The 14,831-nt window shown below is 41.0% G+C and overlaps 1 protein-coding gene across 8 annotated transcripts in view; it reads right to left on the reverse strand.

The window, feature by feature from the left end:
* LOC148063965 (rho GTPase-activating protein 12-like) overlaps nucleotides 1-14,400 on the reverse strand; it is a 47,504-nt gene extending 33,104 nt beyond the window's left edge. For 2 of the 8 annotated variants that reach the window (XM_087810431.1, XM_087810430.1), the window contains exons 1-2: nucleotides 14,211-14,399; nucleotides 2,851-3,618 (exon numbers count right to left, since the gene is read on the reverse strand). In XM_087810431.1, the coding sequence (XP_087666557.1) occupies nucleotides 2,851-3,552 (702 nt within the window). In that variant the 5' untranslated portion in view covers nucleotides 3,553-3,618; nucleotides 14,211-14,399. Of the gene's footprint in view, nucleotides 1-2,850; nucleotides 3,619-4,596; nucleotides 4,694-5,010; nucleotides 5,469-14,210 lie in introns of those variants that run through there. The other 6 variants (XM_087810434.1, XM_087810433.1, XM_087810427.1 and 3 more) reach the window with 5 other exon arrangements.
* Nucleotides 14,401-14,831: the final 431 nt, after the last annotated feature.

A 14,831-nucleotide genomic window follows, 5' to 3' on the forward strand; every position in this document is an offset into this window, starting at 1 on the left:
TTGATATTGTTAATAGAGTCATGTGTGAAACATTTATGAGTCCAGCCACATTCACAAAACTGGTTTCCTACATTGAATTTATGGTTCTCTTCTCAGAACTCGCTGATATTTCCATTTCAACTAGATCTGTAGCTAATCTTTCTGTGATCCGACGAAGCCATGTTTGTTCGGTTCCAGTTGTTCCTCCGATGGCCACCAGAGTGTCACAGGTCTGAGTCCTACAGCAGCAAGTGAGTCCAACTCAGGAGGCACATTCAGCTATCTCAGGTTTACAAAAAGTAAGTGCCTTATAAATCCATACATTTTGGATTGTTCAGAATAGGGTCCAGCATTATGACAACTTGTGTGTCACAAATATTCAACTGTCTCGGATTTTATACCTTTGCTTTTGATCAAATGGCAAACTTGATCATATACTACGAGTGAGACTTGTAAATGTTGGACACAAGTTGCTCAAATTCTTCACCAGGTTTAACAGAAACAACAGCACAAAACACTCCACGATAAAACTTTTGTGGGATCCTAAGCACAGACTTCATGAGCAGGAAGTGAAAGTCATAAGTCATTTCTAATGATTTATTTCAACTGATAATCACCATCATAATGACTGTTATTATTATTATTATTATTATGTTACTGGTTAACCAGGTTACTGAATCTAGACAAGTGACTGTGACGGAAGAAAAGGATCACAGGTTTTTAATCGGGACTCAGGAAGCATTCGTCATGTGCTGGGCGGCGGAGCAGGTGAGTCACTGAAATCTCAAGTCACCGTTGTCGCCTGAAAAACGCTCTGACCTTTACCCTGTTATTTACAAGACAAACTGGCTCCGCGGAGAAGGAAGGAACTGGGGCTGAAAACATAAACCGAGGCATATTTATGTTCCCTTTTAGAGCCCGTTGGAATCGCAGGACGAGTTGTAGACCTTAAAAAATACTGCCGTGACATTTGCGGAGAGGACATTAGAATGAGCGTTAGAATGAGCCGGTAATGAGCTGGGAATAAATGTTCCGACGCGCACGTGTTAGCTCGTCGTACGTCACATCCAGCTGCTAAAAACAGGGATCAGAGACACTCAATATTTCAACAAGAAAAACCAGGACAAAGGGCAAGTCACTGCCAATTTAAGTGGCTCAATAAAAACAGCACCAGATCAAATCTCTTCAGTGAAGACTTGTTTGTTCACGTCAAAAAGAAAACACCTGAATTCCAAAGTAAACACGACTCCTTCGACCCTTCAACTCCGGGGACCAGTACCCAGTCTTGGGAAAGTTCCATTTCTACGAGAACAAGTTCAAAGTTCAGCTTACCAATTTTTAAACAAACTAGTTCAGTTCATAGTTCATTATTTGAAATGTTCAAAAGTTCAACGCTCCAAGAATGAACGAGCTGATATTTATTTTTTCTATACGTTGTATGAAAATTATCACCAAAGCCCACATATAACCAAAATATATATAAAACTACGTTCAGTTTATGTTAGTCTTCAATAAGAACAAGTTAATGAACTATTATTCAATTAACTCGTTCAGGCACAACACTGCCGTTACAGGTCCCCTGATGTTATGAAAGAAAAATTATATAATTTCTGTTTTATAGATGATTACTGTCTGATACTGTACTGAAGTGTGTTGTTTTGGAAAAAAGATGGCATTTTTTCTGAAGTAACATTAGTTTTCAGCTCTTGACAAGTCAAAACGCTTGTTTTGGTAAAGTTTACTCAAAGTAAACATGTTAACTAGTGGAAAAAGGTGTTCATACTAAGGTCGGTCTGTAAATATAATGGCCACATGAAATACATTAGCCCTGATTTAGACGTTAGTAGTGACATTGTTGAAGCTCCGTCAATCTCATCCAGCACTTGTAACAGTTTTTTGTTGGATCTGAACACAGCTGGACGTGTGAGCAGCAGCGATGAGAGGCCATACAAGTTACAATGAAACACCAGACAAACAGAATCTGTTCAAAGTGCCATTATCTTCCTTGAAGTTTCTTAACAAATGTGTTGAAAACTTTTCAACGGACAGAAAAGCGCAAACAAAGACATGAAGTCTTCAGCCGAGGTAACAAGATGTTGCCATGTGGACTCATCAAATACTTCATCAGACGCTGACGGAGAAATTATGATCACGTAAATAATTACATCTGATTTTCACACCTGGTGCGCCGGTGAAATCCAGGGAAAAAGCAATTATGGCCCAGCACGCCGACGAGACTCGACAGATGTTTCCTTATCATAAACAAGTCAAAAAGAATCTCGTCCTCGAGTAACCGCGAGTTCAAGGCCCGGCCTCTCCGACAGCGATCCACTCCTTTATTTACATGCACAACAAGTCTGCCGGCAGAACTCCACAGACGGGCTCGGTATTCTCACCGGCTCGTGTTCATCAAGCGTCAGAGATAATGATTTGGCCAACATCTGCGGACTCGCGTCTCTGAGGGCTTCAGCCCGAGGAAGACACCGAGACTGTGCATACATCTGCCAAGGATCGCATCATTCCATTGATTTGTGTACGGTGGTATTGTTTTACGTATCAAACAATACCCGCAGAGATATTTATTTGAACTCTAATCAACTCAACATAGTATATATACGAGGTGCTCTCTTAACACCCCTCTCAGTGACCTGAAAAGCTCCCATAATGCTTTGCCGCCCAGCCAACCAATATGGCTGCCAAAAACATGATTAGATTCTTTTGATAATCGTTTGTTCACAGATGTTTTTCTCTGGTGACAATATTATTTTTTCAGTCCAGCATGCAGCTTCTCTTATACAACACAAATCAGCGAAACAGCAAGAGGGTTCTGCCGAAGTGCCTCTGAGCCAGCAACAATAACAGAACAGTTACCTGCAGGTGTTCGGTGGAACTGCTGCTCAGCTCGTCTCCGGACTCCGAGTCGTTGGTGCGTCGCTCCTCCCCGGCCGAGTCGCAGTGCTGGGTGCTGTCCACGTCCAGCGGCATCCGGACCATGTCCGGGGAGCGGGCTCTGGTGCGGGGCAGGGTGCTGGAGCTGCCCCTCTGGGCCGGAGGGAGGCCGCCCTGGAGCATGATCTCGGCCAGGGCCCGGTCGTGCTCGGTGGGCGTGGTCGGCGTGGTCGGCGTGTGGCTCTGCTCGCTGTCCCGGCGCTTGGTGGGCGGGCTGAAGTGCCCGGACGAGGTGTACTGGGCGGAGGGCGAGCGCTGCGGGTTGAACTCCGTTCTGCTGAGGCTGGTCGAGGAGTGATTGTCAAGCGTCAGCTCGGTGGGTTTGACCCAGAGCGACCCCCCGGTCTGAGGCGGGGGTGTGTTGACCGCGCCCGCGGGCGGGTGAGGCAGGGGTTTGGGGGGAGGCATGAGGGCCTTGCGCACCTCCCTGACGTACTGGGCGGGGACGTAGAAGGCTTTGGTCCCTTCCTCCTTCCTCACCTGCCACCAGTCCTCGTTGGTCTTCTTCACCAGCATGTAACATTCCCCCTGCCGGATGGTGATGTTGCGCTCCTTGACCTTGTAGTTGTAGTCGTACTCCACCTCGATGTAGGCCTCGCCCGGGGCGATGGGCAGGTCCGCCATGATGACTGTCCGCCGGGTCGATCAGCGTAGTCGTACCTTCAGCAGCATGGCCTCAAGAAGGAAAAACTGCCGGAACACAAAGTTTGTAGATCAGAAGGGATTTAAGAAAATACCAACACCGGATGTTTTTTATCATGATACTGAATCAATATTATATAAGCTTTGGAACCATCTTTGAACGAGCGCTTGATGGATCTACTGACTCTTTCAAGAAACATCTTAAGACATTTTTATTCGTGCAGGCTTTCCCTTGATTTTCTGTTGTGTTCTCAGTTTTATCTTGATCTTTAAAGTATATACTTTATTGAACATTGTTTTGATTGTTTAAGCGCTTTGTGACCCTGGTCTGGAAAAGTACTATACAAATAAAATTACTTTATTTTTTGGCTTTAAAGGGATTTTTTGTCCTTTGTTTATTTTTAAATAACGTGTGTATGAAATAAAACAAATGCCTTTAAAATGTTGCTCTTGTTCTAATGAGTACTACTGTCTAAAAGGAGTTTTGTTTAAAAATAAGTTATTTTCAATTTTCTCTAACGTTACAATAGTCTGACTCTTGACATGTCAAGATTCTTGTTTCAAGATTACACAAAAATAAACTAAGAAAATAAGAATAAAACAAACACCTCATTATTTCCTATTTTTATCTGAACAGTGGTCTCTGACTATATTTGCCAAAATCAAATTGATCCGAGGAACAAAAAAAAGGTTGGAAACCCCTGGTCAAAATTCACATTTTTAAAACAAAAAATATTGTATTTATTAAGAGCCGTCTGCCTCCCTCCCCCACCTATCTTATGTAGTGGACTAATCATTCAAATAAACTTACCACTTGGTAGAATCAGTTTTTTGTAAATTAATAAATGACTACTTCAATGATTATCAATTCAATATCTAATCAAAAATATCCGGTTGTCAAAATAAACAGAGGAAGACGCCAAGATCATGGCAGTGTGTTCCAGTGTTGCCGTGGCAACGGCAGATGCATTTCTTGCCAAAAAAAACAGTTAGTCACCAATATGACGCGACGCGTCAAAGGCGTACCCCTATCTCGAACACGCAGCACACGGACGAACAAAGGGCGACGGAAGGCTTGCGGGGCCGAAGCAATTGAACGCGACACAAAGTGACGACCGGTAATCCTCTCAGAGCCGCGTGTCGAGTCCAGAGTTTGCGAGCAGATTAGACGCGAGGAGGACGACGCTAATGTGACTCGCTCTGTCGCGGCTCAATGTGTCTAAGACCTGCGGAGATGAAAGATCCACGGCGGCGCTTTCATGGAGCCACGAGCTCACAAAGGGGCCCGCGAGATTAATGGCTTGGATATTTCCTTTCTCAAAACAATACGAGGCTTTCATGAATAAAAATCCTTTTGTAATTAAGCCGGTCTTTTATAACAACATATCTATATTCAACAGAGCGGTATCATATTTTTTTCTTTGGCCAGGCCAGACTTACACCGACGGGTCAGGCTGGTCCCTGCTCGGCGCGAGGCCCCCCTCGTGACACTCGGAAAGCCGGCGTTTTATCTGCACAAAAGTTTCTTGAAGACTGGAGTACAGATGTTGCCGGTGGGCACGGGTGTCAGCGAGTGGTGGAGCTGCTGCCGCCGTCGCTCTCCGCCCGGGGGCCACATCTGTACGCGAGACACTTCGGAGACCGAGAGCTCGAGAAAAAGATCCAAACAGGACCGGCGGGCGGAAGAAGAAGAAGAAGAAGAAGAAGGATCCCTTCACGGACTCTTGATAGTCGCTCCCCGCACCAGCGCTCCTTGTGCTCTGCGAGTCCTGACTCGTCGGCCAAGAACGCCAAGAGTGCAGGAAATGAAATGTGTGCAGCTGTTGTGCGACTCCCGGATGGAGCGCGAGAAAAGAAGAAGGGAACGAAATCGACATCGAGAGCAGAAGCAGAAATTAATTTTTTTAATTAAAGTACGGAAAGATGAGGGGAACAGGAAGGAGCTACTGTGGCCCTCATCCTTTTCTTAAAATGTTTATAGTGTTATGTTTATATAACAACTACTCAATGGTCTGTGTATTCACATTCCTAGAATATATCCCATTTTATAAAAACAAACAAACAATAAAAATGTAACTATATTATCTTTGCCAACTCAAAATGCTGGTAAACATTTGAACAGTTTATTTGAATAAAGAGTTATTTATTTATATTTGAAGCATGATCTCACAGTAGGGCAAGAAAGTTCAATCAAAACCATAAAGGTTTGATCGGCCCTAGTTTTGATTCAACAATGAGTCTGTCACGGACTTTGGGAGGAAACCAGAGTTCAGATAAACCCAGTAGAAGCATGGGGAGAGTGTTTTAACTCCACACAAATCCATATTGACATCTTAAATCCAAGCTGTAAATTTAAACTTGAAGCGTAAAAAAAACCCAGGCATTATCACATTGATGCTAACTGCTATCGCTAACCCAGCCTTTCAATAACCATTGATAATTAAGTTAAGTGACCATTTATCTAACAGCAACACAGTGTCAATTATGGCCCAGTGAGATAATCTGGATTATCAAGATTAAACTGTTGAGTTAGATAATAGAAATGGACAGAATTATTATTATTATTATTATTTTTAAACAGACGAGTGAATGAAGACCAGAACCTTCAGTAAAGGGCTGCACGATATTGGAAATATGTGCGATATTCGATACTGGTGTCTTGACATGGGATATCGATATTAATGCAACATTTTTTTCTTTCACCTAAAAAAATGAGGGCCGGGGGGGTTTAGAGAAGGAAAACAATGCAATATTTCCCTGTCGTTTATTTCTGCGTTTCGTTGCCGACATGATGGTAGAAAAATCTCACTTATAACGCTCAGTTTCGAGGGACTTGCATCGGTTTTCCAGCGAAACAGAGCTACATCAGAGAGGAGCCGCCGGCGCGTCACGATATCACCAAATCAATAATAAATCCACCTCCTTGTACACGCACACATAACACTTTATAAATGACCTGACGCTAACAACTTAGCTCATTAGCATACCGCGAACACGGACAGGTTTACACTTGTTTGGAAGTTCACGATCTTATAAGAAAACAACTGAGACGAGATGAAAAGTTCTTACAATATGTTGCTTTAGCAAAGGAGGTTGAAAGAGATGAGTGACTGGATCACTAGTGTTTGAGTAGATCTTAAGTTAGTTTTACTTCCGTGTATATACTGAGCTAAGTCAGCGCGCCGGGAAGACGCGTCGCCATAGCAACCGAGCCTAGCAAGCTGCGCCGCACAGTTCACAGACGGACAGAGACGTAAACAACAACGAGACATAGAAGTATAAACTTTACAGAACGTGACACTGATTGATCAAAGTGCTCATTTAACAAATCCTTGACTAACACAATAAAACATTATAAATGATCGCACGTTTTCGATATGCATATGGCACGTGCCGATATCTCGATACCGATATTTTTCCGATATATCAGCTCTACCACCTCCATCTGTGCTCTTTTAATTCAGCACTTAAACGGTAACAAAACTCTACGTCTATTTCTAAATAATCCTGAAGACGCGTCAGGACTGAGACAGCTTTTGAATAAGCTCCTAAAACAACATCTAATTTACAAATGTATTCCATTATTTATTTACTCTTGATTTATATTCAGCTTTTTCCCCCAAAAAATGTTTTATTCAAATGTATATTTTAGCAAATACTTCATATGGAAATATCGTCCATCGTTGGTCTTTAAATTCATTTTAATATGACAAAACAATACAATTAATGCAGCGTTTGCATGCATTTATTTTCTTTGATAAATACCTTGAAAATAAACAATTTATTCGATTTTGTTGTGACGCGTCATCTACACTTTATTTATTTTGTCATCCTCACATTCTACTCTGATGTTTGTTTGAGAAAAAATGTTGTTATTGTGACACAACATGGTTGTACGACCTAATGTTTTGCTACAACATGTGTGGTACCATCCTTGTGTGTACAACGTCCTGCATGAACCGAACCATCATCCTAAGAGTCTGGATTATTCACGTCTCAATCCCTGCCGGAGCAGGTTTGGGCAGAACCTCCTCCACTGCTGCTGCTCCCCGACTTATCTTCCAGTGACTCCAGGCAGTTGAACAACTGCAGGCGAAGTTGCTAAAACTTCCTGTCGTGCTTGCTCAACGTTTCCTCCTCCTGTACTCAGCGCTCTCTCCTGTCCCAGCATCAAACCAGTCGGACTGCTGATGATGCAAAAATACTTGAAGAAGGAGAAACTTCTCTGGAACTAGGAAGTGTTTTTTTTTTTTTCTTTTTACTCCAGAGTTTGAACAAGTTTCCACCTTAAAACTGACTCAATAACTCAACTTTAGTGAACTAAATATATATATTTTTAATAACAGATTCCGTCACTACAGTAAAATGACAGTTGATTTATTATACTCATCCAATTGTCGCGATATATATATATATTTTTTTAAAGATACTGATATTGGAACATTTAGCGTCTAGATGGCAGAAGTCATCACCTTCTCCACTGCTAAAAGAATGAAATCCTGTGAGGTCCCGGGGATGACTGAGGACGAGAGGATACAGTCGACTCCAGCCGCTTTTAAAGCTGATGTTTGGACATATTTTGGTTTGAAAACAAATGAAAGCAGTTACGACTGAGGACAAGAGGATACAGTCGACTCCAGCAGCTTTTAAAGCTGATGTTTGGACATATTTTGGTTTCAAAACAAATGAAAGCAGTTACAACTGAGGACGAGAGGATACAGTCGACTACAGCCGCTTTTAAAGCTGATGTTTGGACATATTTTGGTTTCAAAACAAATGAAATCAGTTACGACTTCATCAAGAGTCATGTGGTCTGTAAATCCTGCAAAACCAGAGTCAAGTACTCGACAATACTACAAATAGATACTTGTTACTACACTTTCACAACATGTTGCCCCTGTATTGTGAGAGGTATTGCAAGATTCTTGCCAATACACACACCCATTAGTCAGCAGCAGTAAGAAGCCATACAGGTGAATGTAGGAACCCTCAAAACCTTCTTAGATCCTGATGAAACTCACAAAATTAAATCATATTTTCTGTGTAAAATTATTAATTCCTGAAATATTTACTCCAAAACAAGTCAGAATCGTTGATAATAAATAGACAAAAGTGTCCGTGGATATGAAAAATATATATAAAAAAACCATGTTCACAGTAGCATTAATGAACGTAGCATTTGTATCCGATGATTTAATCACCTTGAGACGCCGACATATGGAGCACAGACGGTGCGTCGAGCTGAGATTAAGCTCACGACACGACCACTTGTTTTTACTTGATGCTCGAATCCTCCCTCGGTCTCAAAATCTACTTTCCTCCGGTGAACGCCGGCGCCGGTGCAGACTCGCTGCTAATGAAGACACCCGGAGTGACGGGGAAACCTGCTGATGTCGGCACGATTTGGAAACACGCCCGACCGTGTTGTCCTGCATCAGCGAAACAGGAGGAGAAAGAAAAAGAAAAAAAAAAAAAACACACCTCCAGGAGAATTACTCTCACGAAAAGGTTCTCCACTTAGACAACTCCAGTTAGAGTCCGGACATGTTCGCTCAAAGGTCGCCCGTAGAGGAAACTAACACGGGCTGCTTTAGAGATGGAAGGTCTACAAAGGGATGTTTTCTATTAAACCTTCCTGCCTCAGATGTTCCTTCAGAGTGAAGATGTTGGCTCTGTTCCCTCTGCTCTTCACATATTTACCTTTACTTTTAAATTCTATTTATACACAAGGATAAATGAATCAATGTTATTTTTTACTACTAAACAATGGATACATCGATGAGTTTGACTTGAAGAAACATTTCTTTCCAATTTATTCAGTTATTTTTATTCTTTGGAGGGGGGAGGGAGGGCTTTCAAATCACATTAAATGTTTTTTATCATTTTTATTACATGATTTATGTTTCAAAAAATGTAAAAATTTGATTTTTTTTTTAAATTTACAATAACAGGCATGTAAACTTCCGACCTCTAGATGGCAGCCGTCGTGAACATCCTCCGCAGCTAGGAAACAATGAAATCCTGTGAAATCCCGGCGGTGACTGAGGACGAGAGGATACTGTCGACCCCAGCAGCTTTTAAAGCTGATGTTTGGACATATTTTTGGCTTTCAGTTCTATTACATTAACCAAAAGAGAGTTGAAAATGTAAGTAAATTAAGTAAAGTAAAGATTATTTGTAAAGCGCCTTTGTAGACCAGGGTCACAAAGCGCTTTGACAAACAAAAACAATACACAGCTAAGATACATGCTTTAAAAGGCCAAGACACATAAGACAGATCCAGGTGTCCCAGGAAATGAGATAAGATGTTTCTTTAAGGAGTCAGTAGATCATCAAACACAGAGGAAGATCGTTCCAAAGCTTAGGAGCAACAGCCTTGAAGGGATTTCTCTCCTCTGGTCCTGAACCGTGTTCAGGAACCATCAGTAGATTCTGATCCATAGACCTCAGAGCCTGAGCTGAGGATCTACTGATGGAAGGTCTGACCATGAATAGATCTGAAAGTAAGAACCAGAATTTGAAAATTGATCCTGAAACAAACTGGCAGCCAGTGAAGTATTAAGGATCGGAGAAATGTGAGTTCTTCTACTAGAGCAGGTCAGAATTCTCGCTGCAGAGTTTTGTATTAACTGCAGGCGGGACAACTCCTTCTTGTTAAGACACCAAAATAAGCTGTTACAATAGTCGAAACAAGAAGAAACAAACGCATGGATTATAAACTCTAGATCGTGTTGTGACATCATTTTTCTAAATTTAGAGATTTTTTCAGAAAAAAATGAGATCGACAACCGGTATCGGACGCAAAAATGCCGGTTAATGCCACCCTCGTAAATTCTCCTCCATCTGCATCAACTTTCGATCCTCCTCGTGCCACTGGAGAGAGGAGGAGGAGGGAGTCGGACACGACTGCACTGCCAGAGTTTCAAAAGTCTGACTTCTTCACAGACGCCCTCCCTCAGGACGCAGTGTTCCACAAACTCCTGTGATCACACAAACATATTAAATATTGACACGCCTGGATGTAAATATTCTCGGCGCAGGATACTGTGACCTGCAGAGGCTGCCGCTCTAATAATAACCGCCGGGATGGAGAACAACCTGCTCCAGTTCCCGGCTGAGCCTGAGGAGAGTCGCGCAGACGCAGAAGAACCTTCGGCGCTGAAGCACCGGTGGGTCGACACCGGTGGGTCGACACCTGCCGACGAGATCCTCGAGACTGGATGAAGATCAGTGGCAACATTTCTGATGCTTTTGGTCGGGAATGTTTCATGGGTTTCTTCCATCTCCAGAAATGTTAAAAAATAGATCTGGGTTTGTTGGAATCCAGCATAAGAGTCCACATAGAAATGATTGTAACCATCACTGGATGGATGGAGTATTGCCTTCTGGCTCAGCTCTTTTTTATAACCAAAGACTCAAGAGTTGTCATAGATGATGCTTTAAGGTTTAAAACTACGTCAGAAATGATGACATTATATATTTTTCAAAGATTGTAGTTAAAACTCCTTTTTTTAAATAGAAAAACTTTGATATATCAAATCTGCCTGTTGTTCTCAGGGTTATCTTGACCTTTAAAATATATACTTTATTGAATATTGTTTTGATTGTTTAAGTGCTTTGTGACCCCGGTCTGGAAAAGCGCTATATAAATACAAATTACTTACTTACTGTTAGATAATATAAATATAGCAAAATACTGAGATATATTTTTTCCCGATACTATACCAATATTCAGCAGCTCTTTTTTGGTGTGGGGTCTGTAAAATCATCTTTATTTTTATTTTTTAATCATAGTTATTTTATTTAGTAATAATTGAAATTGTTTTTAGTTACATTTACATTCAAATATTCATGGTATTTGTTCATTTTTGTTTTGTAATGTAAACTAAACCTAATCCGTCAAACAGATGGAAAGACTCATTACGTCCGCCGCGGCTAAAGGAAACAATAAAATCCCGCGAGATCCTGGTGGTGACTGAGGACGAGAGGATACAGTCGACTCCAGCAGCTTTTAAAGCTGATGTTTGGACATATTTTGGTTTCAAAACGAATGAAAGCGGTTACGACTTCGTCAAGAGTCATGTGGTCTGTAAATACTGCAACACCAGAGTCAAGTACTCGACAATACTACTCATATATACTTGTTACTACAATATCACAATATGAAACAATATATGAAAATAGTTGTCCCTGTATCTAAATACATATATCACCAGATTCTCACAATACACAATCCTAACAACTAACAATTGAAGACAAAAATGTGTTTCTTTCAGACAAAATATTGTTATCTTATATTTTCATGACGCTCAGTCCATCATACTTAACAACCTTCAAAGTGTAATTGAATTAAAAATTGAGACGCTCATTGTTTGAGGTGAAACGAGATTAACTCTTAGCTACACAAACAGAAACACAATTATGAGGGACGCGTCTCACAGGAGTCAGATGTGAGATGTTGTTTATTTACATTCCAGTCTAGCGTCTTACAGGATTATACGACCGGGTGAGATTGTAGCCGATCCACAAACTTCAGATACACCAGAACATCTTCAAGGACTTAAATTGGACTTTGATCTTGGTTCAGTACTTATGACTAAGATTAGTTCAAGGCTTTTCATGTATTTCACTATGTTGATGAATTTCTAAGAATTAAGAAACAATATATGTGAACAATGCGCTCATTTGTACCCTTACAAAAAAGAGAATTAAAAATGTATTATGAAAGTGGTTTCAAAGATTAGAGTGTCTCTTTTATTTAAATATTAAGTTTTGCAGCTGAGATTTGGAAACGATGTGGTCTTGGCAGAGGTATTCACTCTAAGAGTGCTTTTCTAGTTTTGACAATGTCTGTATTTTACTATCCGTTTGTCATTATATTTGTTAATTATTACCAAAGTGTGTTTCCTTTTTTTTTTACTGTTCCGTATCTTATCTTTACTGCTGCTGATACAAAACGTAAAAAATATAGTCGATATTCAGCTACAAACAAAAAATGGGTGAAACATACTGAAGGTGTAAAGCAGTGGTTGGCAAGTGTGTGTTGTGAGGGGACATGAAGCAATAAGTAAAACAAAAAATGCTTTAAAATTAAGCTGTATATGATGATAGTTATTATTAATTACCATGTTTTGTATTTTATATAACTTTTTTTTCTTTTGAGAATTGACATTAAAGAACCTTTCTTCAAGATGTGGCTTTAAGGTTTTGGAATACTTAAGAAATTATGTTTTAGAGAAGAGTCTTATCATATGAAAACACACAGGGAAACTTAATTTTTTTTTTCCCACGTTTAAGAAAATAAAAATAAGATATTTTCTACCTAAGGGAGTTAGAAGATACAGATTTGGTGATTTATCGCAATAATTTAGAGCGAAAAGTATAAAAAAAAGTTATAAAATAAGGCTATATATGCTGAATTTTTTTATTTTATTTAATGTAACTTTCATTCTTTAAAAATATCTGAATATAAAAACACCTTTTCAGCAATATTTTGTTTTATTTACTTAAAATGCAGTCAACATGAAAACCCGACTTTCATGTTTCAAATATCAAAGTCTTTCTCTCCAACATGCAGTAAGTCCCTCATCATGACCGTGTCGTGTTTTGAACTTATTGCTTTTTGAAGTTGCTCTGAAATCTGGGCGAACGAGAGGTTACGAGAGTCCATTATGAAGTTAATAATGGCTTCACTCCTCCTCCAGCCAGTTGTAATCACGCCCCGCTTTGTTTATACAACGAGTCCTTGAGGTGAAGACTCCCGGGATCGATGACGCTGCGTGACATACGTTGTCGCTTGACCAATCACAGCATAGTGGGTGTGGTTATGGTAAAAACAAGATTTAATCTCCAGAAAAACACATGTTTTCATTGGGCGGGGCTTAAGATCATTTTCTAATGTCAATATTTCAATGTAAAGATAGTTCTGTACAAACATACACATAGTGATGATACAGTAGAAGATTAATTTAAGACACACTTAAATCTATATTAAGAAACACTTAAATCTACACATTAGTTGCTCTTAAAATATTAAGCTGCGATAAATGCTCACAAAAATGGCAAAAGTCCTAAATTAAAAAAACTTTGCTCGTACTTAGAGTGACTAGCAATGATTATTAGAGATAAAATTAAAATTGTTAGTTCCTACATGACCTTTGACCTCATGAGGGCCACATCAATACAGCCCCGGATGTTGCCCAAGTCTAAGACCTTGTTTCTTTTTTTTTCCCACCGATTTAAAGTATTTAAAGTTGTTGTTTGTTTTGGCCTGGATTTGTTGACAGAAGCCTCGTCTCTCTTGTGTTCACTTCGTTCTAGTGTTTCTACTCTCAGCGTCACGTGACGACATGTTTCTCTCCAGTGTTGATATATTATTCCAGGTAAAGACTCACCTGCCTCACCTGTTCAGCTACAGTCACACACCTGAGATACAACACGACACCTGTGGGAGTCACCGCCGTGACATTCCTTAGCACCGGCGCAGAAGTTTACTTTACAACAAAACCGTTTAAGAACGAACTAAAAGTGAACTAGTCTTGAAGCTAACGTGCTAACATTAGCTTGCTAACGTTAATTAGCTTCGCGGCTAAAAAAAAAAAAAAAAAACTGAAAAAAAACGTCCCGCGACTTTGACGCACCTTCTCCGCGCGCGTCCGTCGCTCCTGTCCCGGGTTAGTTAGAAAGTCTCCAGCGGGGGGTCTGGGGTCCGCGGGGTAAGTCCAAGTTGAGCTCGTCGTGGACGACGGAGGGGGAAGTGGTTCCTGGCGTGGCAGGTTCGGGCGGCGGTGAGTCCCGCTCCTCCCTGGGCCGGTGTGTGCTCTTCGCGGCGACGCGCTCCACCCTCCTCCTGGCCCGCCGGTGCGCGATCCCGCGGTCAAACTTTCGACACTACCTCGCGACGAAGATCGTCTGCAGACAAGAGGTCTCACCCTGTTGTAACTTAGTCTACACTAGAACTACGCTTTTAGGAGGGAAGTAACGCGATTTAGTTGCGATTTAACGAAATGTGTTTTTTACGCTAAACTTTATTTGCCGAGTTTTTTTTTCTTAACTTCCTGTGACGATTATTTACAACCAGAGTGAGAGCTCTTCTCTCCTGTCGAGTCTACAGGTGTTCCGAGTTAGTAGCGCCACCTGTGGTTCCGTAACAAAGTTGCATCGGTGTTGAAATAGTCAATTATTAACTTTTGTTTCTCCGCCTATGTGGGGTTTAGAACAGACTTGGGTGGTCCCTGGGCTCCTACCCAGACCCCTGAGAA

This window comes from Callionymus lyra, chromosome 16, assembly GCF_982586985.1.
Source record: "Callionymus lyra chromosome 16, fCalLyr1.hap1.1, whole genome shotgun sequence".
NCBI classification, from domain to species: domain Eukaryota; kingdom Metazoa; phylum Chordata; class Actinopteri; order Syngnathiformes; family Callionymidae; genus Callionymus; species Callionymus lyra.